Raw genomic sequence first — 26,584 nt, forward strand, 5'->3', positions numbered from 1 at the left:
CGAAAATCGAAAAATCGAAAACCGAAAAAAAAAACCGTAAATTTTAATTGAATTGGATCGGTTTTCGGATTAAGTGATGAAAACTGATCCAATCCAAACCGATCCAATATATTAATTCTCCTCTACCTACTTGGGTCTTTCCCCAATCATATCCCACAAATTTTTAAACTCAAGACCCATTAACCCATCAACTAAATCCAAGAAAAAATCTAGTCACATTTTATCAACAAAGTTTTATCTGTGTAGAGCTTCATATCTCATTGCCGAAAAAATTATATATATATTTTTGTTTACTAATGCTTTTGTATTTCAAAAGAAAAAAATTTACAAAGCCAATATATACAAAAAATGTTATTTGCACAATAATTATGAAACAAATTTAGGAATTTCAAAAAACCGAAAACCGATCCAATCCAAACCGAAAGAAATTGGATTGGATCGGATCGGATTTGAAAAAAAATCCAAACCGAATGGATGATTACATGATCAAACCGAAGGGATTGGATCGGATGATTTTTGTTCCCAAAACCGATCCAATCCAGACCGCGAACACCCCTAGCACACACTACTAGGTAGTAAAAAAGTAATATTTTTACGAAAAAAGTGTTTATCATTTTGAAGGATATAAAATTATGTCATTTTAAGTGAGAGAAAAAGATAAATAATAAGAAAGAGAATGAGTGAAAAAAGTTTTAAAGGTGTGGGTCTCACATTTTTGTGAAAGTGGAAGGAGATAAGGTGTATCATTTAAAATGACACATATTTTCCCTATTTTTATACAACTTTTGACTTTATATTTATTTTCAGTATTGTTCCATATTTTTTTATTATTGGGCAAGGAAATAAGCTTGTTGAGAAAATGCTAAAGAGAAAATAAATAAGTGACCCTGTTATAAATAGAAAGACGCATATATTTAAGGATTATTTTTTTTATGTTGTGTGAGATATGTTGTCTAATACAACACATAAAAAAATAGATATAATCCACTTAAATGGATGGAACCTAATCAAATAAATGGATCTTATTCACTTTTTTTTTTTTTTTTTTTTTTTTTATGTACGAGACACTTTATCTATATATTTAATATCTTTGTGAATTAAAATAAGGCCTCGACAAACCAAAAAAAAATAAAAATAAGGCCTCGACTGTGGATAAAATTTAAACTAAATATCACGATAAGTTAAGCAAGTGTCTTATTCTTTGCCATTTTCTTCAAGAAAAGAAAAATTACATAGATTGATGTTTCTTTTAATTTAATGTAATTAATATTTTAATAAGGATTATAATTAAGATAATAGAAATATTTAGCCGAAATAATTTTTAATAAATTAAAATTTTGATAAACGATCTCAGCCGCAGTCAGTTAGCCACCAGCATAAATTACCGGAACTGGATACAGTAGAATGGAATAGTCGCCAGGGTTTCTTTGACTCTCTGTTTTAGTTCTTAGGTATTTTAACTTTTTCTTTGATTGATTTCGCGTGCCTTCGTAGTGTTTGAAGAAATGCTTCACCGATCATCATTCTTTTCTTTTAGGTAAAAGTTGTTGGATGGAGGTGATACTAAGGGAGAAGAACGCTGCAGAGTGGGTTTACAGAGGAGAAGGAGCTGCTAATCTTGTTCTGGCATATACTGGATCATCTCCTGCATTTGTATGTTCTTCGCGAATTCTCTTTTTTGACCGAATTGTTTTACAAAGCTTAATGTGATTTGTTCGTGCAGATTGGGAAAGTGATGCGCATCCGTAAGGCTCCAACGAATGACGCTGTGAGTGTGAGGAGCCCCTCTGCTTTGACAGCGCACGAACGTCTTCTCTGGAAAGATGTAGATGAACTCGTATCATCTTCAGACCATGAAATTGCAGGCCAACTTTTTGTCTGCCACGTTATGAAGCCATTGCTTGGTTCCAAATATGTTGATCCTGGGGTATGTATGTGTTGTTGGAAACCCCTTATCTCGGAGTGGTTATCTCTACCATGATGTTAATGTATGCTTTTTTCAGGACTTAAAACCAGATTGTAGTAAATGATCAGTCTAGAATATTTATTTATTTATTTACATTTTTTTTTTTTTTTTTTTTTTTGCATTTTGGTTTAAGTTGAATATGAGGCCAAGCCTCGAAAAGGTCACTGGTTCAAATTCAAAAAAACCGTTTCTTTGCATAAATGGAATGCAAGGATTTCCTCACCGCTACTCTCACAAGTCGGGGGGTTCAGTGGGGTGTTATTTTTGGTTTAAGTTGAATGCTGTAGATTTAGGCCTTATGGACAAGTCAATAAAATGGTTAATGTCTCTATTTTAGCTGATTTTGTTATTGATAAATATGTATTTAGCGGAATTTAGTAGTTCATGAATTAACGAATTATCCATGCACAACATTTTACGATATGGTTGAGAAAGTTAGTGATATTGATCTCTGACTCTCACCTATCCTTCGCTACTTTGTTAGATGCTTGTCTTGGTGTCGAGGGAATTTCTTGAATCTGTTCAGAAGGATGTCATTTGTCAACGTCCTCCTTGGAGAGTTGATACTGCCCAGGTCGACACACATTGTGATTCTGTGCTTCTCATGTCTGATCATTCACTCTTCACTCATGGTAATGCTTCTACTGGTTACCCTTTTTAAAGTCTTTAACATCTAAATGAAGTATCTGAGTATTGGTATGTTCTAATCCGGTTGAGATCCAGGTTTTAATTTTCACCCAACGTAGGGCTTTAAATACTGGTATCTGATCATTACTCATTCATTACATGAGCAACTAAACCCTTACATATTTGGCATTAAAAGGTTTCTTCATCTCAAAAGATATTTGTCCGCCCGTCCCCTGCATGTAAACTTGTGGAATATGCAGTTGCTATGGTCCTTATGTTTCTTCCAGCTAACAGTTTCTAGTACCTTGCTGAGAAATCATCCATTTGTAGAAGTGGCAGAAGTTAATATTTAATCTTGCCTACAGGCTACACTGCATGATTGGTTTATCTTACCTCCCTTGGGTTGGACTCCAAACATGCACCATACCTAGGCGCTAGATATGCAAACTTTTAGCGGCAGAAAAGTAATGTAGGGAGGCAAAATTACTTTGGGGTGGAACCTAACATGCTATTAATCATGCAAGTATGCCATTAAGCTGCTTAATCTGACTCCAACATGAAAACCCTAATTTATACACCCCTTCAGCCTTTCATTTTGTATGTTATCCCTTGTAATATTAATCTAGTAAACTCGTGATGTAAGCTTTCTAACTCCATAAAACATCTACAAAACATTTGAAAGTTTTGTTACAAGCTTTCTTTTTCATTTCAGGTAATCTTGGATCAAGCCCCTGCATATCTGTTGAGATAAAGGTAAGCTCTGCATAATGTCATACATTACTATTCTTTGGTAGAATGTGTTTTTTTTCCTCCCATTAGACAATACCTTAATTTAAAATTTAAAATTGATTATCAAGCTTGCTTCCCCTTATTCTCTCTTTTGCTTGGTTGTAACATTCTAAATATTGTTTTGAACAAGTAGCCCAAATGCGGATTTCTTCCCCTTTCAAGATTCATATCCAAAGAAACTGCTATCAAAAGGAGGATAACTCGATTTGAAATGCACCAAGCCCTGAAATTGCATCAAGGAGAGGTACCCCATCCACAAAATTTGACTTTTGATGGTGGTCCAGTTGCTGCATAATACATACTTCTTCCTTGTTGTCATATCTTTTACTGTCAGAATTTAATCCTTTGTTCTGTTGATGGACGTTATTAAAATTTTACGTCAATATACACTATCCTTTTTAAACTTCATATTTGAGATATAATTTATTCCAATATGTTTGCAGATATCACTGCTAAGTGAATACAATCCACTTGATCTGTTCTCTGGATCCAAGGAAAGAATTCATAAAGCTATCAAGGATCTCTTTACTACCCCTCAAAACAATTTTCGTGTATTTATGAATGGCTCTCTCATATTTGGCGGACTGGGAGGTGGTGCAGAAGATACAAATTTTTGTATTGCGAAAGCATTTGAAGATGAACTTAAGTCTGTTATTCAAGCTGATGATGGTCTATGTACAGAGAACTTGCTCACTCTTGTTGCTGAGGCTTTGCAAAAATCAGGAGTCCTTGATCGGCTCCTTGATGTTCAGAAGCTTGATAATGATGACATAGAAGGAGTAATACATGCATATTATGACATTACTTGTCAACAATGCATGGTATGTAGAGAATTGAGTGAAGAAGAAGTGAAAAGATATACCTCTTTGCATTCTGCTTCATTTGATGAAAGCCTGAGAATTGTAAAGGACTACCTGATAGCAGCAACTGCAAAAGACTGTAGTTTGATTATATGTTTTAGACCAAGGAAAGAGGGAGATTCTGGATCCGTATGCAATAATGTATATCTTGAGTCCACTGAGCAAACCTTCGATTACAAGGTAGGCAGCCCTTTACATTTATTATTACGTGGTTAAGTATTTTTTGCAAAGGTAGACAGTGCTGTTACATTTATTATTTTAGGACCCATTTGAGAATGATGTTGATTTTAAAAAGTTGCTATTGTGTAGGCGCTCTTAAAAAGCTACTGTGAAAGGTCATTTAGACTTTTGTTTGATGAAAATGATATAAATATTCTGTGAATTGCACTCCAATTAAAAAAAAAATGTGTTTGGTAAAATTTATCGCAAAAAACATCTAAAATTACAAAAAATAAATTAAAAATAAAACATCATAAAAATTTATAGACACCAGTTTAAAGTGGGAAAGGATAAAGGTAGAATTTGGGAGAATCCCCTAGGGTGCTTCTCAAAAGCACTAGAAGAAGCATCCTAAATTTTTTTTTATTGAACACAAATTTGTGACTTCTGCTTTCAAGAAGCAATAAATCCAAAAGCCACAGCATTCCCAATTGGGGCTTTAATGTATGCACAGAAACGCCCATCCCCTTTCCTTTCAGGTGTTTCAACCCATGAACAAGTTTTTCATAACTCATGATTCCATTCCTATTTTTTAGTCCTTTATCTCAATTGCATTACTTGAGAAAAGATTTTTTAATATCTTATAGCCATTGCAATTATAGTTCTTATTTTAAAGAAAATAAAACAATAACATGCAAAAATTCTCTTCACGGATATCATATTATATGAAACAAGTCTAAATTATTGCCACCTTTAGCCACTAATGTTATTGCCGTTATTAATGATTATATTCTCTTTATTTATAAAACAATGGCAGTGGTAATGCTTGTTACATTGATTATCTTAGTTTAATTGCAATTTGATCTGTATTAGGTGTATTTTATTGACCTGGATTTGAAGCATTTGAGTAAAATGGAAGAATATTATGAATTGGATAAGAAGATAGTGAGCTGCTACAGAGAAATGATCAAAATGAATCAAGGAAGAAATAAAGTCGCAAACTTGCAAGCATCTTAATCTGCATATCGAAAGTTAATAGACACCTGTTGTAGATGACATTTGTGGAATATTGAATTGGTAAGCATTAGTAATTTGATCAATACTCTTCATTACCTCAAAATGTTCTTCTATGTAAGTCTTAAGTTGGAAACTTGTATGCTTTATTTAACCCCTGCCCTGTGATTCTACTTTCAATGTTCTTTTTGATGGAGTTGTCAAATTCCCCTTTTCTATGTAATTATTTGTGTCTTTATTGTCTTTCTATTCCTTCTACTTTTACCTCCTGAAACATCTGATGGTGTTCTGTATGTTGCTTTAGTTTGTGGAAGCTTTTGTATGTTATATCTTACTATAAAACCTCACTCGATCATTATTTCTAAATTTCACACACACACACACACACATATGCTGGTACTAGATGATAACAACAAATTTTTAAATGCATCTGCCCATGCTTGGATTCTGATGGCCATGTTACAGGTTGAAGTTTTGGTCCATTTAGATCATAGCTGTTTTGATCTGTACATAACAATAAGAAATACGAGGTGATGCCCCAAAAAGAAATAAAATTTCAGCTATAGGTGAAAGTGATAAGACTACTATAATGCTGTCCATGCCCAGCTCATATGGTACATTTATTGATAAAACTGAAATTTGATTTCTGTTTGATGTATAAAGATGAATACTTAAGACAGTTTAATGACTGAATGAAACACGTGTCAGTCGTAACTAAACTTATGCTTGGTTTCCAACTTCATCACTTTAGAGATACCATGGCCAATAAGATGGCGTCTTCGTTATAAAATTTTTGGATTTCTCCAGCTTTTCGTTGATTACCAAACTAAATCCAGTTTGAGCATGGTCGGACCTATTTATGGGTGGTTCTCCAAAAATCATTTTTTCCACTCCTAAGGCTCGAATTCGAGACCTCTGGTTAAAGGGAACAAACTCTTTACCACTTGAATCAATGGTTGTTGATTCTTTGTTGTAAGATTTAATTTGTGAACAATTTAACCTGTATTCTTGATTAGGCTCTAAATGATAGGGTGGAACTAATGTGCATGAGGTGATGTTTAATCAGAGTTATCTTGATGCAATTATTAGAAATGCATAACGGCATCCTAGCTGTTTGAGAGTATTTCCCTAAATAAGAGATACTTTCCAACACTATCCTCAGATTTTGGAAACTTAGTTTAACATTTTTTTTCTTTCAACAAGGACATGTTAATTGTCAATCACATAGCCTTCATGTGCCAGATAATTAGCTTCATGGTTTGATTGTTCAATCTCTGTTCAGGATCAAGTTGAATTTGGCAAGCAAATTGTACATTACATTTCATATTTTAATATTAATAAAATATGTAGTTCTTTGTAATGCTTCATTTGATCCTTAAATTCTCTAAGGCAGTGTATATGGAAGTTTTTTGCGACCTCTCACTTATGAAAAAAGTCGCGTTTAGGTAAGGTGTATGGTGAATGGAAAACAGTTTCTTGATATTTGTAAGCTTTAGTTTTTAAGTAATTTGGCATTGCCAGTATGAGTAGAAAACAAGTCTTTCTTAATTTTTTGTTTTGTTTTGTTCTATTAGAACTTTTAGATTTGCCAATTAATTTCTGAGAACAATATATACAAACAGTAAACTTGCAGATTTTAAGTGCTTTTATATATTAAAATAATTTTCGTGTTTTTAAATTCTGTTCAAATTTCATATTTAGAAAAGGAAACAGCATTACTAATGATACCAGTTCCCTACTATGAATCAATTCAACTAAATTAAATGACAATAATAATCAGAATTTTAGCTTTGCAAACTTCATGGTCATACTTATCTGCTAACTTTCCACTGTAATGCAGTAAATTGTACTGAGGACCTGACAAAGCAAAGCCTATTTTAGACCGTGACTTCAGCTCAAATCTGGTTTTTCGTCAGCCTAGTTTGGCCGTGGCTTGACTGATGATTTGTGTGTACCATACGATGAATTCATGAGCTGTTACGAGGTTCTTCCTTTCTCTCTCTTTCTTGGAGGCACACACTAGGATTTTATTATCTTAAGTTCAAATAGTACAAAAGGGACATATCAAGGTTGGATTTCTGGAAGTGGGTCATGCTTTCACCAGTCTGCTGGCACATTCTAATCAAAGCTGTTCTGATGATCTGAGAATCTCAAAGCCTCTTTTGACCAGAATGATTTTTTTATTTCAAGCCTTCATTTTCTTTCTTTACAAATAACTTTGTAGAGCAGGCCTCTATGGAATATCAGTATATCATAAATTATGTATAGAGCCATCTGTTTCTCACTTGAAGTGAAGCAATATTCAAAATACAGCTGTCAGTACTGCAAACCGTGTTGATATCAGAAATTGTTTCTTGATATTGATTGATTAAGGAGAATGCTAGAGCTCATTGATTGTTTTAGCATACTTGTTTTCAGTATGAGTTGACGTGTTTCAGTATGAGTTGGCTTGATGTTGAGTACCTCACCCACGTCAACTCACTCTCTTAAATGTATGCATTTTGTTTTTGGTTGAGTAAATGGTATGCATTTTGGTAAACTTTGTGGTGAGTACTGAGTAGCGTTGGGTGCATACAGCATCGATCTGATTATCATATGTACAGGCTGTAATTTCTTCTCTTCAAGTTGCTATTTGTCAACTCTTGAAAATTTGTTTACTGAACAAGAATCTAGGTTAAGCTGCATAATTGTGTAATATGGAGCATAGGTATTTTTGAGTCTTATTTTTATGAATGTTTAGTTTCTGCATTTTGTTCACTTGGGAGGGCATAGATATTGGACATTAAGTCATCTGATTTGCTTTTATTACTAGATGTCTAGTTGCCTTCTAGCACTGCCACTCCATTTACTTTCGGCCAAACTTCTACGGTGGAACATGGTAAACAGGGTGCCTATATACACATGAGGAATAGATGAGGTCTGATAGAAAATAATTTATAGTAGCAAATCTTGATTCTTGTTTCGGCTGGTGCTTGATTTGGCATTGCAATTATAGATTCCCAAATCATGTCTAATGTTACATATTATGGATTCGTACACTCCTTCCACATGATAGCACTCTTTTGTTATGTGAGAAATATTATGATTTACTTCTTCTAAAGTGATCCTATCCTCACAAGTCACAACACTGACATGCTGCACTACTATTTGCAGTTTGTTTATTTTGGTATTGAATTTCTCTTCTTTTGGTTGGGAAGTGCTAACCTATCTGACACGCTTTTGTATCAAAGAAAGCTCTGCCGTCGTTAAAACTGCTCTGTTCATGGTGCAGACAAAAGGTGATGAAATTAATAACAACTAGTAAAGGAATTACTTCCATTGTCCTCAACCGGGCCAAAATCAGGGTGACATTGCTGAATCAACAAGGTTAGAAAATTCAGAAAATAAGCAGAACTTGAGTAGAGATAGAAAAAGATAAAGGATGAAAAAAGATGCTATTCCTCATAGTTATTGTTCCATTATGTTGTAACACAGTCTAATCGGTGTGCCATTTGTACCATTGTTAATCTTTCTCTCGAGCAAAAATTATATGTATGTTCTGCTAGAATTAATTTTGAATTAATTATCTTTATGAATAAGAAGTTTGATATGGAAAAGGTGTGTCTTTTCGTCGTTGAACGGATGTGTTATTTCGTCGTCGAATAGTTGTCATTTAAATTGTGACCTTACGGTTTTTATAAAATAGAAATCGGAATTTTAAAGTGTGAAGTTTTTCCCTGTTGGTTTTGTACATTCTTTGTATTTGTATTCTTCTACTCTAGTCCGATTGGTTGAGTTCGATGGAGCTATTCAATGTGGAAGTACCGCCACAAGAATAGAAATAATTTGTTCTATCCTGAAAGACAATTGTCCACAAATCTTAGGCAACATAAAGAGGGCAAAATTGTCTTAAGAACACAGTATCTAACATTGAGCTCGGATTTTCCCTTGTCGCATTCATATATTTTTGTACGGTATGTTTTAACTTTGTTTTATTGCATGTTTCAATTTCTGGTGTGTATTTTATGGAATTGTGAATATTGTCAAAGTGATTTCTCTAACACAGATTATCTCCTCTCAATGATTTTAACATCATTTGGATAACATGTTCTATGATAGATTATATATATATATATATATATATATATATATATATATATATGGGGTAGGATCATTTGACACCTCATCTGAGAGTTGTTTGATCAAGGTAGATCAACGGTGTCACATGCTTACAAATTGCAGTCGTTAAATTAAAGCAAGATTAATGACTCTTAGATAAGGTGTCATACTTTTTGTTTGACACCGGTGTCAAATGATTCTCTCTCTCTATATATATATGGCAAAATAATTTCTGCAACTGCTGTACCTACAGCAAGCAAGGATACACGTCCGAATCTTAGGATACGGCAACGGATCCTGAGTTTTTTTTTTTTTTTAAAAAGCCGTGGGGCCCACTTTTCTGTGTATAGATAACACTATTTACGGCTGCTGCAGAAATGTTAAATCCTATATATATATATATATATATAATGTGATTTCATATGAATCCACTATGTTGTCAATACTTCGGGTTTTTGCTTTCTGAAAAGAAAATTGCATTTGCTAAATGAGACAATCTGAAAATTTGTAGCGTCCGGTGAATAATGATCTCTTTATTCTTCGGTTTGGTCTGTAAGATGAAGGCTGCCTGTGCAAGCGAAAGGCAGCATGGTCATATAAACTATAGTCTTAAATAACTTAGTTGAAATGGTGACTGGGAAACTTTCAGTGACCATTTAGTTGAACAACCAAAATGGTTGTACTTGAATCTATGTGCCTCTTGGCTGCTATAAGGCAAGCTGGAAACTTAACAGCAAATGTTTTCTCAAAACCCTGAACATGGTACTTCAAATAACTTTTCACGGTTGTGTAAAAAAAAAAAACTTTGCACGGTAGTCACTTGCATAAGCTTATTGGGATCAACTTTGCCAAGCCTTAATCTAAACAGATCTCCCTTTCGTATCGTCACCATGATAATCATGTGGATAGTACCGAAGGACTTCATACAACTAGAATTCAAAATCCTAGTGGAAACCAGAGTATTTTTACGAACGCCAAATTTGAAAAATTTTAATTTTCAGATTATCAAATTAAACATGATTTATTGAGGAAGGAAACCAAATAAAAGGCTGCTGGGTATATTATTGAATCAGATGACTCGTCTCTACAATTGAATCTGTGCCATTGGATCATGTTGGACACGTGCTTTGCTTTCTCAGTATAAAACTTCCTTGCTTTAAGAATCTGCAATAACATTAGTTATTATTATTATTTTTTTGATAATCAGTTAAATTTAGTTTAAAACTATACAATAACTGTCAATATGCAAAGAGACTGTAAAACATGAATGTAATAAGCAAATTATTACATTATTTGTAATATTGGTAGTCAGTTAAACTTAGTTATTTATTTATTTATTTAATGTTGCAATATTGATTGAAATTATTTGTTTACTCAGGGTTTAGCCTAGTGATAAGCAAATTAAGATAAAAATTTCAGGCGCCAGAAACGTTACGAATTTGGAGGGCTTAACCATATCGTTTTATAATTTCAGTATCATACTGAAAGACTAAAAATGATAAAAAAAACAAAAAAAACATTGAAACCCAATTTGAATCAATATTACTGAATCTCACCCAAAAAACTAGAAACAGGTCCTTTTGCCGAAATCGGGTTTATAGTCAAGGATTAAACATAATGCTCAGTCCATAACAGTCGGAAACATGCAAGAAGAATAGCATGAATTAATCTTCACAAATATTCTCCATTACAATTTTTAATTCCCTATCTCCCATTACTTCCTCTACTCCAATAGAGATGCCTTCTCCTCCGATCACAGGTGGGTTGACCTTACAACAAACAAACAAAATGATTTTGAATTGTATAATAAATATGCGAATAATCTCTAGTTGTTAGCATATGCAGCAAGCATGATGGGACAGCTCTTAATTATAAAGGGTTTGCATTGATCACCATTTTTTAATAGTCCCTTGGTGTAGATGAAAAAAAAAAATTAAAAAAAAGAAACAATAACAAAGATTAAAAAAGAAAGAAAAAATTGATATTTCGAGATGGAACACCAAATTATTAGATAATCCTAGATTATAAAAAATATTTTCGCATTGATCCTTCAACAGGTAAAAAGAACAATTTCCTACAAATACAACATTTTATAAGGCCCATATTTTTTGAAACCAAAAAAAAAAAAAATTGAGGCATGAAAAATAAATTTCTATAACATAACAAACTCACTCTTTCTGGGAGATCACTTTTATAAAACCCTAATTTTATAATTAAGGACCAAATAATCCCTCAAAAAAGTTCTTCGGTCACTCATTGAGTTATGCGTTGAAGAAGTTCGAGAAATTCACTAAATGTAAATCTCCGTGCAAAAAAAAAAGAGGCGGACGTAAAAAGATCAGGAAACTGAATAATATATTTGTTTTATTCAACCATCCCATATATTTGTCCAAACCCTGAAACACAACACAACCATTAGCAGCATGCCGAGTCCAATGAAACCAACACTACAAATTAACAGCTCATAGAGGATTGAATCAAATAGCGGAAAAGCATGATAAAGTTCTGATGATGCATTAGCATTAATGTTTAGATATATATACAAATATTCACAAACGTATTAAGCGTATACATAAGCGGAAGAAGGGAAAAGACAAGACAGGTATCGGCTCTACCAATTCCCATTGACATTCTAATGTTGGATTGCTATATACAATTTATAGTGTCCAGGATCTGCAACAGAACAAAAGTTGTCAACTTCATATAAAGCTTTCAAAAGAAGAGAAAAGAGACCGGAAGAAGGTTCCCAGTTGGAGTAAAATGACTCCAGCTAGAGATTAGTTATGATACAGCATCAGACATTGTCAATTGGTCATATGAAATAAGCTTTTATACCTGTTATTCACGTTTTTTCCAGCCCTAAGTTGATTAAGTTTATCCCTCCATAAAGCTGAAGTTGCATCAGAAAAATGAGATGTAAAAGTAGTAACATCAGAGGAAGTAGAAAATATACTGCAGACAAGAAATGTAATCATGCAAAACCCACATCCCAATTCAATGCATGTACCAGTAGAAAAATCACTTTACTACATAAATGAACTGGATTCCCTGAACATGTTAAGCTACAAAAAGATAGGAAAATAATAAAAATGAAGCCCATAAACACCTAGCAGCAACATCTGCTGATGACTGGCTATAATAATTTTAGTGACCTTATGTATTGCTAGTTTTATACCCCTATTAATGTTAGGGTATATGCATATTAAACTGCCAATTCATTTTGATTTCAAGTGATGACACCAGGTAAATTTTATAAAGGTGATCGAAGTGAAAAAATTACAAGCTGACTGCTACAATTAGTAAGGGTGATGTTGGGATATTCAAGTATGATGAGTCTCACATTGGTTGGTAATGGGCTAAGTGAAGTGGATATAAGTGGATGAACCCATGAACCCAATGCCTTAAGGTTTTGGATTGAGACATGGTGTCGGACCCATTTGCTATGGTTGGTGTAGCCTTAGCCTATTGGTGGTGGTCTCCCGCCATGGGCTCCTCTCGGACCCGCTTATCAATGGTATCAGAACCAGATTTGACTTGGGCTAGCCTGATGTTTGGCTAGGAAGCTTGTTGAGTACTTTAGGCCTAAGTACTCGATTGAGGGGAAGCATACCAATTGTGGGTGCCACACTTGAGTGGGAGATTGTGGGATTCATCATACTTGTGGGTGTCAGAGCCAGGTTGTGTGGTGTTTGGCTAGGAAGCGGGTTTGACTCGGGCTAGCCTATTGTTTGGCTAGGGAGCGAGTTGAGTACTTTGGGCCTAGGAACTCGGTTGAGGGGGGAGCATACCAATTGTGGGTGTCACACTTGAGGGGGAGATTGTGGGACTCATCATACTTGAATATTTGTTTGACTCGGGCTAGCCTCGTGTTTGGCTAGGGAGCGAGTTGAGTACTTTGGGCCTAAGTACTCGGTTGAGGGGGAGCATACCAATTGTGGGTGTCACACTTGGGGGGGAGATTGTGGGACTCATCATACTTGAATATTCCAACAGGTGACAATATCAAACTAGTCCCCTAGACTAGGGTCAAAGTCATTAATGATTCAGGTATCATATACATGACATCCAAAGAACTTTGGTCACACATCATGCACAATATAATGAAAAAAAAAGGTTCCAAAACCAAAAACTCAACAAATAAATTAAAGAAAAAAAAAGAAATTAAATAATTACCAGCATCTTGATAGCGCTCTTCTACAACAGCTTTCAACATGTTGTGCAGAAGATTGAACTCCTTGGTTTCAGCACAAGGCTTACCACTTGGCCTGCAACTCTGTCACTTTTAATACTTGTCTTTCACTATGGACAAAGTGCTAGTAATGAGACAGATTCCAATATTTTCTTTTTAAAAAAAAAGAATGTCAAGAAAAGATATTATGCATGTACAGACAAGCCATGTTGCCTTATAATGTATCTTCTTCAAAAACCTACCGGTCTAGTTCAGTAAATAATGGGCCATCTGATCCAGGGGACTGTGTTGAAAGTTTGCCTGATTCAATTACTCTCATTCCATCACTGTATGCCAAATACTTGTTGACTTGTATCGGCACCTAAAGCATTGGTGGAACAGTTAAATCTCTGATAAACATCCAGGATCAACAATTGGCAACATTTGCCAAAACATTCCAACAGTGAATTCAAGGCATATGAAACTTGGCTCAACAATTATGCTTTTTTCAAAAATAAAAATGTCAAATAATTTTCTCCAGGAAGCACCTGATTATTCTAACATCAACCAAGACACAAATCAACAACCAATCAAAGCAATAGGAGAATGTAGTACACTTCATGTGATAATGAATTCATATGATTGAATTTACAAATATTACCTTGCATCTCACTGCAATGTTGATAGCATCTGAAGGTCGAAGATCAAAGCTAATACATTCTGCCTCATTTCCAACCTATACCAAATATAAGTCATACTGTCATATAACACTTTTGGGCGGTTTTATTATTATTACTATTTATTTATTTTTTGGGGGGTGGGGGGGTGTGGGGGTGAGTAGGAGGAGTGGAAGTGTGTAAAGTTAGTAAATGCCTTGGAAAGATATAACTGAGCAAAATATGCCTCCTGAACTCTCTTAGTAACTCTGACAAGTTTGACCTGCATAGGCAGGAAATTATATCATTTGATTATTAATATTATTATGAGAGCCTGAACTAAAGATCACAGTATAATCAATATTAGGGGTGAGAGCAGGATTTGGAGTGTTTAAACATTTCAAAGATAAACAAAATCATACTTCATAGCCCATCTTGTCAATCATCTCCTTCACAACTTGATACATAGTAGGTCTAGCCTGATCCAGCAACCAAGTAGTTAGTATCCATGAGATATGTTGCACAAAAGCAGAATCGTTCTGGATCCAAAATATAACTAATAATCATCCAGGAAGAACTAGGAACAGTAAGTATCAGGATAAGTGTGAGGTTAATTTAATGAAATTTAATTGACAAAGAAGACATACTATTTGAACATTGCGTACTGCTGCCATCAATAATGCGCTTGGCATGTCCACTGAAATAAAGATGAACCACTAATTTACAATGGGAATGATATATAATTACCAAAATCAGATGTAAGATCCAGGAAGTAAGCTCATATGATACAAATTACAATACACACGAGGAGGGTAAAAGACATACAAACAATTATGGGGAGAAGTAGACCAGTCCCATCCTCAATCTTCAACACAATAGCAGGATGTGGTGCATAATCTGGAAGAAGTCCTCCGTGGGGGTTGTTATGGATGCATCGCAAGTGTCTACCATCCCTCATTTTGATCAGGAAACCATCTGCTCCACTTTTCACCTCAACTAAACAGCAAAATCAGAGAAGAACAAATCAATTTTCACAGGGAGGAAACAATGTTTGCCATCAAGAAACAATGCACTACATAGTTATATTTAATCATACTAATTACTAACTCAGGCAGAGTATAATCAATCAAAAAAATTTAGTAGCTAAACAAACATACCAGCTTCAACAACACTGGAGTTAACAAAATCTTCATCTTTTTCATTAAAATTTTCAGCCATACTTCCACCGCCATTTGAGGGTGAGTTGAAACTGCAATTCACAGCCTTGCACTTTCTCATGTTTATATGGCAAGAAAGGACACTGGCCTTAGCTTTGGTAGCACTGAGTCCCCAAAATTCACTTCTAATACACCTAGCGTAGTTCATTGGTCCAGTCATAGGGACACTGCATAACCCTCCTACTTTAGCAAGAACAGTGAGGCAAACAACTTGTCCTTTCAGAGAACCCATTCTATCTACCATATTCCCAAAACCTACTACACCAATAACGCGACCTCTCTCAAATTATTGATTATTTTGGTTCACAGAAAATGGATTAATTCAAAACCAAAATCGCACCTTGAAGAATCAGAGTCAGTCACCGATCACCGCAACAAGCATGAAAAAACTCGCTTATGATTTCACCGACTGCCGGGTTCAATCGGGAATTTTTTTATTTTTTTTATTATCGGTGCATATTAAAAGATCATGTAGAAATTGAAAAGGAAAATCGAGATCTGAAAATAAAAAGAAGGAAGAGAACTGAGAAGGTATATTAACAGTGATGTACAAAGTAAGAAGGAAACGAAATGAGAAATTAGTGATAAGATAAAGAGAGATTAACAGGGACATGTTTGGTAGTGTGAGTGTTGTGTGACCAAGATATTTAAATCCACGTTGAATGATCATCATCATTATCAGCGTCACATAATAAAAGTGAAATCACTCTTATACCCCTCACCTCACCACCACCACCACCTTGGAACTATAGTATCATTCCATCTAAGTAACCCTGAGGTTAGAGTTATCCATTTTGTGTTATGTCATTGTTTTATATTATAATTCCAATGATTTGTTAGTGTGAATAGACGTGATAAAAATAGAAGATGTGCGTTTAAAACTAATGAAATATTACTCACATAACAAAGTTTAAAAAACTTAACTTAATTTTATAAATTTTATAAAAGTTATGTCGTAGGAAAAATGATTGTGTTATGTTATAGAAATTCGTTTTGCGTGCCGGAGTTTTTTTTTATTTTAAAAATTGCGAGTCCCACAAAATATTGTGTGTGTAAAAAAGTTATTATGGTCATGTTAAATGATAGATATAAAACTTTAATTTTATAGTTGTCCTTAGTTGAGTTCGATAAGAAAGTAAAAAAAAAAAAAAAAAAAACTTTTTGAAGGCCAATTTACGACTTACCTTGCAATTTTCAAAGCGTGTATAATGTGACTTACAACTGAACAATAATAAACTGAAAAGTTGAGACATGGTAGTTAAAATTGAAATTTTGATTAAAATTAGAAGGAGAATAAAAAATTATAAATCATAAAATCTTAACGTAACAAAATTGTAAAAGCGTTTGAAATTTTAATAAAATCATTTTGATTGGAAAAAATCATAAAATCATAAAATTACAAATTTAAATCAAATTTTTTTTTTTTTTTTTGTAAAGTTAAATCAAAATTTTAACTACCTCGAAACTAAGAAAAAGAAAAGACAAGGCATGGTAACGTTATCCTTTTCTCCGCTTTGTGAATGCATTGTTTGCTTCCACACGATATGTATGTTTTCCATTCCACAACAGATGACAAAAAAATAAAAAACAGAAAGTAACCGTAATTAATTAAGTTTTTAATCAAGCACTGGCCACCAATGAATTTCATAATTACGTAATTACCAAGATAATAACGAAGATATTTGGTGGGACACGTAAGGGCATTTACGTCTTTTCATCATATTAAAGCCTCGGCCAGCCTGACAAACATGACGTGGCGTCATTGATGGTACAGCATTGCAGGCGTCCAACTTAATCAAGATTACGCAACAGAGCCACGTGCACAAACACATGTCCTATGATATGGATAAGGCTTTATTATGAGCTTCTTCTCTTTCTTTTTTTAGTATTATTATTATGAGCTTTTGTTATTAAACAATGTAACTGTCTGTACGTATAAAATATCGTGTGAGGAAAATAGAATCTGCTGAAGTCTTCCGTAAAATGAGAAGACAAGTGAGCGTAGGAATTCGCCTTACAAAAATGATAACATAAAATTAATTTCAAGTTTCTAAAAAAAAAAAATGAATAAAATATGGATGCACTTTTAATATTTTTATTAAAGTTTCTTATGCTAATTAATATTGTATCGCAGCATTAAAAATAAATTTGATTACGATAGAAATTTTAAAAAAGTTAAGATTTTTTAATGAAGTGTTAATAAAATAACAATTTCAATATAAAACAATTTTTTTTATTATAATGAAATTATATTGATACTTAAACTTATGATCTTATACACTAATGGCTTAAAACTATTTTAGTGTAATAAGAAGTTTAAATTATAAAATAACTCTACAATAAAATATATATATATATATATATTTCTGGTACAACAGAAGAAAGGCAAGAGATTTTAATAAATAAAACTGCCATGAGATCCGTCAAAACCAAGTTACCCATTGCTGATGGGAGTGCAGGCCTACTCCCAAGAAGATTATCCATGGCAGCCCATGAGAACAATCATTTCCTTCACAAGTATGAATGATGATATCACCTCCCGGCCCAATTGAACAAGATTCGTTTTAGAGGAAAAAATAAGCTCTTGTAAAAATTTAAGAAATAAACTCAAACAATTCTATGATTTGTTATTAGTATTTACATGTGTTTTATCGTAATATGAACCTTTGATTTTTACATTAATGATTAGAATCCCTTGCTTTTCTTTTTGAAGTAAGAATTCATTTTAATAAATAAACTTGATAAGCATGCACGCCAAGAAATTAAGCTCAAAATCATGTTAGCCCTAAATAAACAATAGCTCGGGAAAAGTACTTATAAATTAATGGTACAAGATGTGTTTTAATGGATAAAACTTGGCTATCCTTGACTCTGTTGAAGGAAGACCAAGTTTGCTCCATTAAACACAGATAAAATGGGGATTTGTTTTTTCAGTCCTAACAAACATGAGCTTAGAATTTATGACAGCCCATCAGGATATTGTATTTCTTTATCTCTTTTTTTCCCTTACTTAGATCATGATGGTCAACTTTCATTTGATTTTAATTCAAATAAGGTGCTACTAGGTAGCTCCACCGAAGTTTGGTTGTTGCCACACCTCATTTCCCCCATCACCTGCTATGTACGACATACACGACAATGGCACGAGACAGAGGCCTCGGCTTCTAAGATCTTGCTTTGGTTCCCCATTTGCGTCGGCGCCTATGGCTGAACCCTGACATTATGAACACGAGGCATGCAATTTCAATGACAACCATGTGCTGAATAAGCAGTATGCTTTTAGAGCGTATATATGTTTTGGTCTCATATTCTTTCATTAAAGCATGCTAAACGAGAATGTGTTCATGCATGTCCACGTGCATATGTTGTATTCTATGATAATAATTAATAGAACCCTTACCCCTTGCATTACTCTGTTGGTCTGGTTCTGCGATGACTTCATGTAAGGAACGCTCAGTGTCTGTAAGATGAAGACTTTAATTTGTAAGAATCAATTCAATGGGCAAATACAATCAGCTAGGATGCTAGCTAGCTTTATTAGTCAATTGAAACCCTACACCTAGCTTTTAGGGCTAACTTGGTATAAGAATCAAGGAATAATATGGGTAATATTCCTAAGTCAAAAGGGGATCATTGTCAGAGAGTGGAAAATATAAGTACCTCGACTTGACCTTGAAGGAATTTAATGTATCCAATAGCCTCCATGAGTACGGATGCTGTGTCTGTCTGCAACATTCCACATTCATATTGAATATTACAGTTTCATATAGGAGAAAGCACTTATTTTCATAATTTCTATTATTTTCATAGTTTTATAAATAGAAAGCCAATTATTTTTGAAAATCAGTCAATGCCAACGTGACTCCGCCACTGATGACATTGATGCATATATCAATGAGTAATGTTATATAACAACACCTTGTGCATACAAAAACTCATTACCACTAGATATAATTTATGAATTTATGCACTGGAAGATCAATTTTAATTTATTTATTTTTCATAAATAGTGTGTGTTGTTCAGGTCCCATTAGTCAAACATATCATTTGAAAGTAACGCAACCTAGCTATAACAACTTAAATACGTATGTACTAATGATTAATTGTGGAAGTACTGTACCTTGCCAAAAGGAGCCACCAACTGCTGAAGAGCCGCAATCCTATCACCCAATTTCTCTTTTCTAACCTGAAGGGTTAATTTCGAACAAAAAAATTAATGCAAAAGCTTATAATCTCAACTAAAGTCAGTGCAACCTGCACCACTTCTATATACGATATATATAATTAAAGTTTAAAATGGATACGCAAACCATGTATATTGTTATAATATTTTAAGTATATATATGTTGTGAACAATAAATTGCAAAGGAAACTTTGAACATATATGTACCAAGAACATTGTAGGTTAGCTAATTTTACCAGTTCATAAACGTACGGTCAGGAATATAATATTTAGAATTGTGGATTCCAGATGATTGCATATATCCATTGGTTATTGTTTTCCTCTTTTTATACATAAAAATTGAAAAATAAGTGGCACCTTAAAGGGTGGGCATGAAGGGCGTGATTCCAATCGTGATTTCTTTGATGCTGTTTGAGATTGAGAAGTCTTTGACTCCATCAAAGTGCAGGGTCTCTTTGTTTCTGCCGTCCCATTGGTGAAATGTGATGGCTATGGCATATGCAAGAAAAACGAAAAGAGTAAAGACTAGTCTATTCATAATTTAAGTGACCGGATCTTTTTCAACAGGAAAAAAGAAAGTAAGAAAGAAGGCAAAAGAAAAGAAAAAGAAGATAAATTCTGATTAAAGATACTGTACCATGTTTAAAGCTAAGGAGTATGTCTCTAATGTGGCAAAAAAGAGAAGGCTGTTTCTCGTTGCCACAAATTAATAAAAAAAAAATTACTGTAAAGCGTATCTACTTTTTTTTTTTTTCAAAAACTTATCCGCTTGCTGGTCAAATTTCATCAATTAGTATATTCATTAGATTATTCATGTAGTTTTGTAGATAAAATAAGTAGTATAAAAAAATTGAATACCACTTGCGAATGTACACATGCAAATATATATATATATATACTTGGGATAAAAAATACTCAACAGACTATTTTTATTTTTTTTGAATTAGAAGCTGTTTAAGATATCACAGTGAATAACAAAGAATTGAAATCATATCTGTCCATTCAATTAAAAGTTATAACTGGGCTATAATTTAACTAGGGGGTGCGGAATATGCTGCTGACGCCACTAGCTAAATAAACGATGAGTCAAGAGTGAGAATGGTTGTGAATTTGAGATCTTAAATTTTCCAAAGATATAAATGAAAATTAGGAGAAGGAAGAAATACTTACATTACTAGAGTTACCACACGAGGACCTGTCATTGGAGAGCTGCATTTGATGAAGATGAAAAGAAACGTTGTCAGGAAATCTACCAAGACCATCATGATCTTGTGAATGCTGGCTCAAACCCTCACTGTATGATCTTGCTGTGGTTAATAGATCTAAAGACTGCGTGTTCATATCCAAGGTCGACCTTGAAATTTCTGTGGAATTGTAAGTGGTTGACTGATTCAAGTTTGAGATATTTATACTTGGGTAAATCTGGCTGAAATTTCCTCTACTTGGCATGCTAGTACCACCAAAATTAGGATAATTTTGAGCACTAGTAGAGGAGTACAAGTCTCCGGAAAGAAGGGTCTTGAACAAGAGCTTCTCATTGAGAGCATTCATATCTTTGTGCTCAATATTCTTCATCTGATTGTTTGTTGTGGAAGTAGTACAAGCAAGTTGATAGCCTTCCATGCTCGAAGGTCTGTTTAGCATTTCACTGAATTTGGGGAAATCAACCGAGTTCTCTTCCTTAATCTTCGAAAACTCTAAGCACCTTTCTGCATCAGTACTTGTCCAGTGATGATAACCTAAATCTTGGATCATAGAACCGTTTAGAGGTCGTTGAGGGACCCGAATATCGTTCCTGTGCGTTAATGTTCTTGATATTGGATTACCTTCTTGGAGGTTTGGGTTGAAGTTACCTGCATTCCTATTAATAATGTAAACAGGAGGATTAGAAAACGATTCTATATATTTATTTTACTTTGAATACGAAAGCTAGCTAGCTTTCTTACTCATGGGAAAGAAGAGAAGACAAAGCCCTAGTCTAGTACAAATTTATATACAAGTTCCAAACACATAAAAGATGGTAGAATTACAACAATAAATGATCATTTCATTGTCAGTTTATTTATGTATATATATATATACATGTGGAATGAGTAGAATCCTTTAATAAACAGGGGAAGAAAAAACTGGATAATTAATTGAGTGAAGTGTAATAAGAAGAATAATATTGAATTAGGTATAGAAGGGACTTACAAAGTGATATTTGGGGTCCAAGAATGGGTGCTACTGCCCACAACTCCATAGGAAGAAGGCTCATCAGGCGGAGGAGTTTGGTCTTGGAGGTGATGGAGATGGTTAGATTCCATAATGAAAAAAAATTATTATATGGTGTTAAAAGGGAAAGGAAGATTGAAAATCCCAAGATGAGTGGTTAGTGATTAAAATTAAGTAGAGCAAGCTTTGGCGAACGGAATCTATGCCACTGTATTCAAAGGAACACAGTTCCAGGTGACACCCACATACCTCGCTGCTTTTCCCAACTTTTTCTCAGTTTTCCTCTTTACTCTTTCATGTTTTCATCTCACTAAAGTATCCTTGAAAAGGAAGGAAGAGATATCATGATACTATATTTCATCTCCATACCCTGCATACCCCTCTCTCTCTCTCTCTCTCTCTCTCTCTCCCTCTCTCTTTCTATCTCTGACTTTAAAATTATTTGCCAACTTCACTTTTTTCCTTCCCTTTTTCCCTCTTGCAGCTTTGAGTGTATAAATAAATAATTAATTTTGTCCTTTATCTCTTCACCCACTTTTCTTTTTTTGTTTGTGCTCACTCTTTCAACTAAGTGCGATTTATCATCTCTGATATTACAAATTCTCCCTACTTATGATTAAAAATCCCTTCCCTTCGATCCCAAGGCTTTCAAGAAAGCACACTGCTATTTGAAATGATAGCAGCCACGCTCGCACTGTCTCTCATTCTTTCTTTACAGTACCCCTCATGTCCACGCCCCTTATATATCTATATATATATATATGGCGCTACGTGGTGTTTCATGAATTTGTTATCGCTTGTTCTAAGCAACCAACTCCAACATCACTCAATTTAATTAACCTCATCATCACATGATTCAAACGCTCACAAGTAGTCTTGATTTTGAAGTAAAATTTGATATAGCTATATATATATATATATATATGAGGCAAATATACTTCTTATTTTGCTGCAGATGAAAAAATTTGCAACAATACATAGAAAGTCAGGATCTATATGTGAATTTTGGCTTTTTTTTCTTCTTTTTTTTAAATATCAGAATTTGTATTCAGCTCCTGTTGTAAATATATTTGCTGCAAAAAATTTCATTTGTCATCACTGCAGAAGTGAAAAACCCTATATATGATCTTAACTAAATATAGATTGACACAGTATAATTTTGTGCTTTTTCCCCACCTGATACTTTCGTAACACCAATCATGCTTACAAGCATCAGGGTACAATTATTTTGGTAAGATAATAAAATGAAGAGGTAGAAGTGAAAATGAAAAATTATTCATTTGTGTTTGGATTATTTTATTTTATATTTAAAATAGTTTATAATTAATTACAATTAGGTCGTATCGACCAGTTGCGTAGTGCCCTTGACCTTTTTTGACTTGGTATGACTACAATAAATTAATTTGTCAATAGAACTTGGACCATAAAGTAACATGAAAAAAAAAAAGGTGAAAAGAAGGTTTAAACATTTGCAATTGGCAATCCTTATTATCGGACCTTAGCGTTTGCTTTTCCTTACCGGCTGCGCAATTCGCAATCAGAATCCTTATAATTGGGTCGGGTGCTCCCCACAACTCTGACCCTGCTTGCCATTGCTTACAGCATGCGGGACATGATGGTCATTTCTATAGGTTTTCGATTCATATTTTGAGTTAAACGGACGTTTTTAATTCAGTAATCCATTTTCTAATTAATGGTTATCCTTTTATATTTATCCTTAAAAGTGTAGTACTTATTTTAAATGGAAATTTTTTTCTCTTATTTCAGAAGATAAAGTTATTTCCTACCATACAAAACGACATCGTTTTGAGGTTTATGATAAAAAAGGGTTATTTTAGAAATTTTATTTTCTTATTGTATTATAAATCTTACCAAAATAGTCTTTATTTTTAATATTAAATCCCAAAACGGATATAATTTTATTTATTGTGACAAGAAAAATATTAATCCCTGTTTTAAAAGAGCCAAATTCGTTTTTAAACATAATATTTTATGTTAGTTTATTATCTAATATAATCTATTTAAAAGTCTCTAGTATATATTTTAAATGAGTCAAGCTAAAGTTATGTAAGAATTAAGCCGTAAGAATTTTCATCTTTTTCTTTAAGCACATATAAATTCTTAGAGAAGTATAAAACCACAAAATGATGGTAATTTAGTTGGCACCAGAGAACTTAGTAAGTGAGGGTGAGAGCACATGTTCGATTCTCTCTAGTATTATATTTGGGAGAGGTTTAAAGACTTAATTCCGAGATCTGCCCCGAATTGGACTAGTTGTGAAACAATGAACATATTGGAATATCTTATATATATATACGAGGTAGGATCATTTGACACCAGTGTCAAATTTGAATTTTGACACCTCATCTAGGAGCCATTAGATCAAAAAAGATCAATGGTGTCACATGCTTACAAATCAGAGTCGTTGATCTTTTTTGATCTAATGGCTCCTAGATGAGGTGTCAAAATTCAAATTTGACACTGATGTCAAATGATCCTACCTATATATATATATATAAATATATATATATATATATATATATATATATATATTTGGGTTAGGATCATTTTACACCAGTGTAAGTTACACTCTTAATCTTGTCCACTGATCCCATTTATATCTAAGGGGTCAAATTTTTTAGTAATATGAGCCGTTGGATACAAGTGGATCAATGGTCAAGATTAAGTGTAAGACTTCTAACTCTTACACCAGTGTAAGAATATCATGCCCCTATATATATATATATATATATATAACCATTAATGTAACTTCTCCTAACAGGTTAAATTTTTGGATTGAATTAGTTCTTTACATGGTATTAGAGCCTCGGTGTCACAGGTTTGATCCTCATCATCCCCATTTAATTAATAAATAATTAAGTCTTGTATAGTTTCTTAGTACAGGTAGCTAGGTGAGCTTGTACATTATCCGTCCTTCAAGCCTGGTGAGCACTCGTATGAAGAGTCATGTTATAGATATATATATATATATATATATATATATATATATATATATATATATATATAATCATTGAAAAGACCTTCACGTAATATTTTAAACTTTTGTGTGAAATTAATTCTTTCGTGATTACGAACTACCATGCCATAAGTTTAATTTTAACAGAAGTCAATCCTAATACTAATAGATAATCTATGAATAAAAGACTAGAGATATGCAGGAATCAAAAAGAAAACATTTTTACCGATGCCATTTAATTCTAGGAAAAAAAGTTTATCATATCACAGGAAATAAAATTATCTCCTGCAATTTCAAAATGATATTGCTTTAAAATTTATTTTGATAACTTCACATGAGCATATATAAATTGTATCGTGAAATGAAGGTTGACCCGCGACACAATATATCAAAACATATGTTGGAATTTTTAGATTTTCTTATTATATTCAATTTTTCTAAGAAAAAAAAATCAAAGTCCCAAATTTTTCGTGTGGCACGACCGATTGTGTCCAAGTTTAAATTGTTAACACTTAAACAAATACTTATCGTGTGCAGATTGAATAATTTTGTATTCGCGTCGGATTAGACACGATACAACCCCGACCTGTAGAAACCTATTATAACTGTATAATTTTCTTCCTTTCGTCCCCGTATCAAGAAAAATCAAATCTAAAACAAACAAAAAAAGTACGTTCAACGCAGGAATAGGAGCAGCAACTTTAATTTGGTCAATTTGACCTTTTCTACTTTTCGTGCTTGTTTAATCAACAAAAAAAATTTGTTTCTCAGCCACGACTCACAGCCAAATGTAGAATCAGGAAGAGCACAAAGCAAACACACCAATTAAAACACATTTTGTCTCGGTACATCACATCATGCTAGAATGCATGAAACTTTAATTCGAAAGAATAACTCAGCTTTACCAACAAAGCGCTGTATAGTTGAATTTTTTAAGCAAGGATTCGATCTTTGATTATGTATATAGAAAAGATTGTTTTGGAGAAATTTATCAATTTAATGTGATTTCCCATCTCGAAATCTTCCGCCGTTGGCCTATGTATATCTTGAAAAACCGGGAAAAAAAAAAAAATAACTCAGCTTTGAAGTATATGTAGTACCGAAGCACATGTTTACAAAATAATTTGGACTAACTCTATATTTTATACCATGTTATCCTACACCTACATGTCACTACTAAAAAATGCTTTTTTTTCGACGTTAAAATTTCGTCAAAAATAAAGTTTTTCGACGGAATTAGTGATTCTTTCAAAAAAAATTGATGGAAAAATAAATAAAATTCATCGAAAATTGTTGTGGTGGTTTTCGACAAAAAATGAATTCCGTCAAAAAATTTCGACTGAAAATCAATTATTTTTCGTCGAAAATTGTTGTTGTGATTTTTGACGGAAAATAAATTCTGTTGAAAATTTTCAAGGGAAAATAAAAGAATTTCATTCAAAAATAGATATAAATATTTTCAACGGAAAACAAATTCTGTCGAAAAATTTTAGTCTTTTTTTTTAATTCCTCTATACAAAATCAATATCAATTTTTTGTATTCTTGATAAAAAAATATAATCAAAGTAAATAATATATCAAAATCAAATCTCTTTAATCAATACATTAAATTCACAAAAGTTCATATGACATATTAGGCTAAGCATAAAAAAAGAC

At 33.3% G+C, this 26,584-nt stretch overlaps 3 protein-coding genes across 5 annotated transcripts; 1 reads left to right on the top strand and 2 right to left on the bottom strand.

Annotated features, from left to right (window-relative positions):
• Positions 1 to 1,382: 1,382 nt before the first annotated feature.
• On the top strand, positions 1,383 to 7,785 carry LOC133295923 (inositol-pentakisphosphate 2-kinase-like). Of its 2 annotated transcripts, XM_061494850.1 has the most exons (9): positions 1,383 to 1,451; positions 1,538 to 1,653; positions 1,724 to 1,927; positions 2,451 to 2,598; positions 3,306 to 3,346; positions 3,516 to 3,626; positions 3,826 to 4,422; positions 5,275 to 5,478; positions 7,256 to 7,785. In XM_061494850.1, exons 2-8 carry the CDS (start codon positions 1,552 to 1,554, stop codon positions 5,416 to 5,418), a joined length of 1,347 nt encoding a protein of 448 aa, XP_061350834.1. In that variant the 5' UTR covers positions 1,383 to 1,451; positions 1,538 to 1,551; the 3' UTR covers positions 5,419 to 5,478; positions 7,256 to 7,785. The 2 variants fall into 2 exon arrangements, with proteins under 2 accessions (XP_061350834.1, XP_061350835.1); XM_061494851.1 differs by lacking the exon at positions 1,383 to 1,451 and having other exon boundaries at positions 1,526 to 1,653.
• A 4,146-nt stretch (positions 7,786 to 11,931) lies between these two features.
• On the bottom strand, positions 11,932 to 16,156 carry LOC133295857 (bifunctional nuclease 1-like). 2 transcript variants are annotated; one of them, XM_061494721.1, is made up of 10 exons: positions 15,495 to 16,156; positions 15,163 to 15,333; positions 14,985 to 15,034; positions 14,760 to 14,816; positions 14,555 to 14,620; positions 14,343 to 14,417; positions 13,945 to 14,063; positions 13,687 to 13,778; positions 12,349 to 12,403; positions 11,932 to 12,186 (listed from the first exon to the last, which is right to left on the bottom strand). In XM_061494721.1, exons 1-10 carry the CDS (start codon positions 15,796 to 15,798, stop codon positions 12,171 to 12,173), a joined length of 1,005 nt encoding a protein of 334 aa, XP_061350705.1. In that variant the 5' UTR covers positions 15,799 to 16,156; the 3' UTR covers positions 11,932 to 12,170. The 2 variants fall into 2 exon arrangements, 1 of the variants encoding a protein (XP_061350705.1); XR_009749418.1 differs by lacking the exon at positions 11,932 to 12,186 and having other exon boundaries at positions 12,348 to 12,403; positions 13,687 to 13,812.
• Positions 16,157 to 18,615: 2,459 nt separating this feature from the next.
• Positions 18,616 to 22,039, bottom strand: LOC133295842 (transcription factor bHLH110-like). The gene is made up of 7 exons (XM_061494702.1): positions 21,931 to 22,039; positions 20,908 to 21,598; positions 20,095 to 20,226; positions 19,675 to 19,740; positions 19,215 to 19,280; positions 18,955 to 19,014; positions 18,616 to 18,768 (listed from the first exon to the last, which is right to left on the bottom strand). Exons 2-7 carry the CDS (start codon positions 21,490 to 21,492, stop codon positions 18,616 to 18,618), a joined length of 1,062 nt encoding a protein of 353 aa, XP_061350686.1. The 5' UTR covers positions 21,493 to 21,598; positions 21,931 to 22,039.
• Between the last annotated feature and the right edge of the window lie 4,545 nt (positions 22,040 to 26,584).

The sequence above is a fragment of the Gastrolobium bilobum genome, unplaced genomic scaffold, assembly GCF_033153095.1.
Source record: "Gastrolobium bilobum isolate Gb01-03AN ecotype WA unplaced genomic scaffold, APGP_CSIRO_Gbil_v1 utg2195, whole genome shotgun sequence".
Taxonomy (NCBI): Eukaryota; Viridiplantae; Streptophyta; class Magnoliopsida; order Fabales; family Fabaceae; genus Gastrolobium; species Gastrolobium bilobum.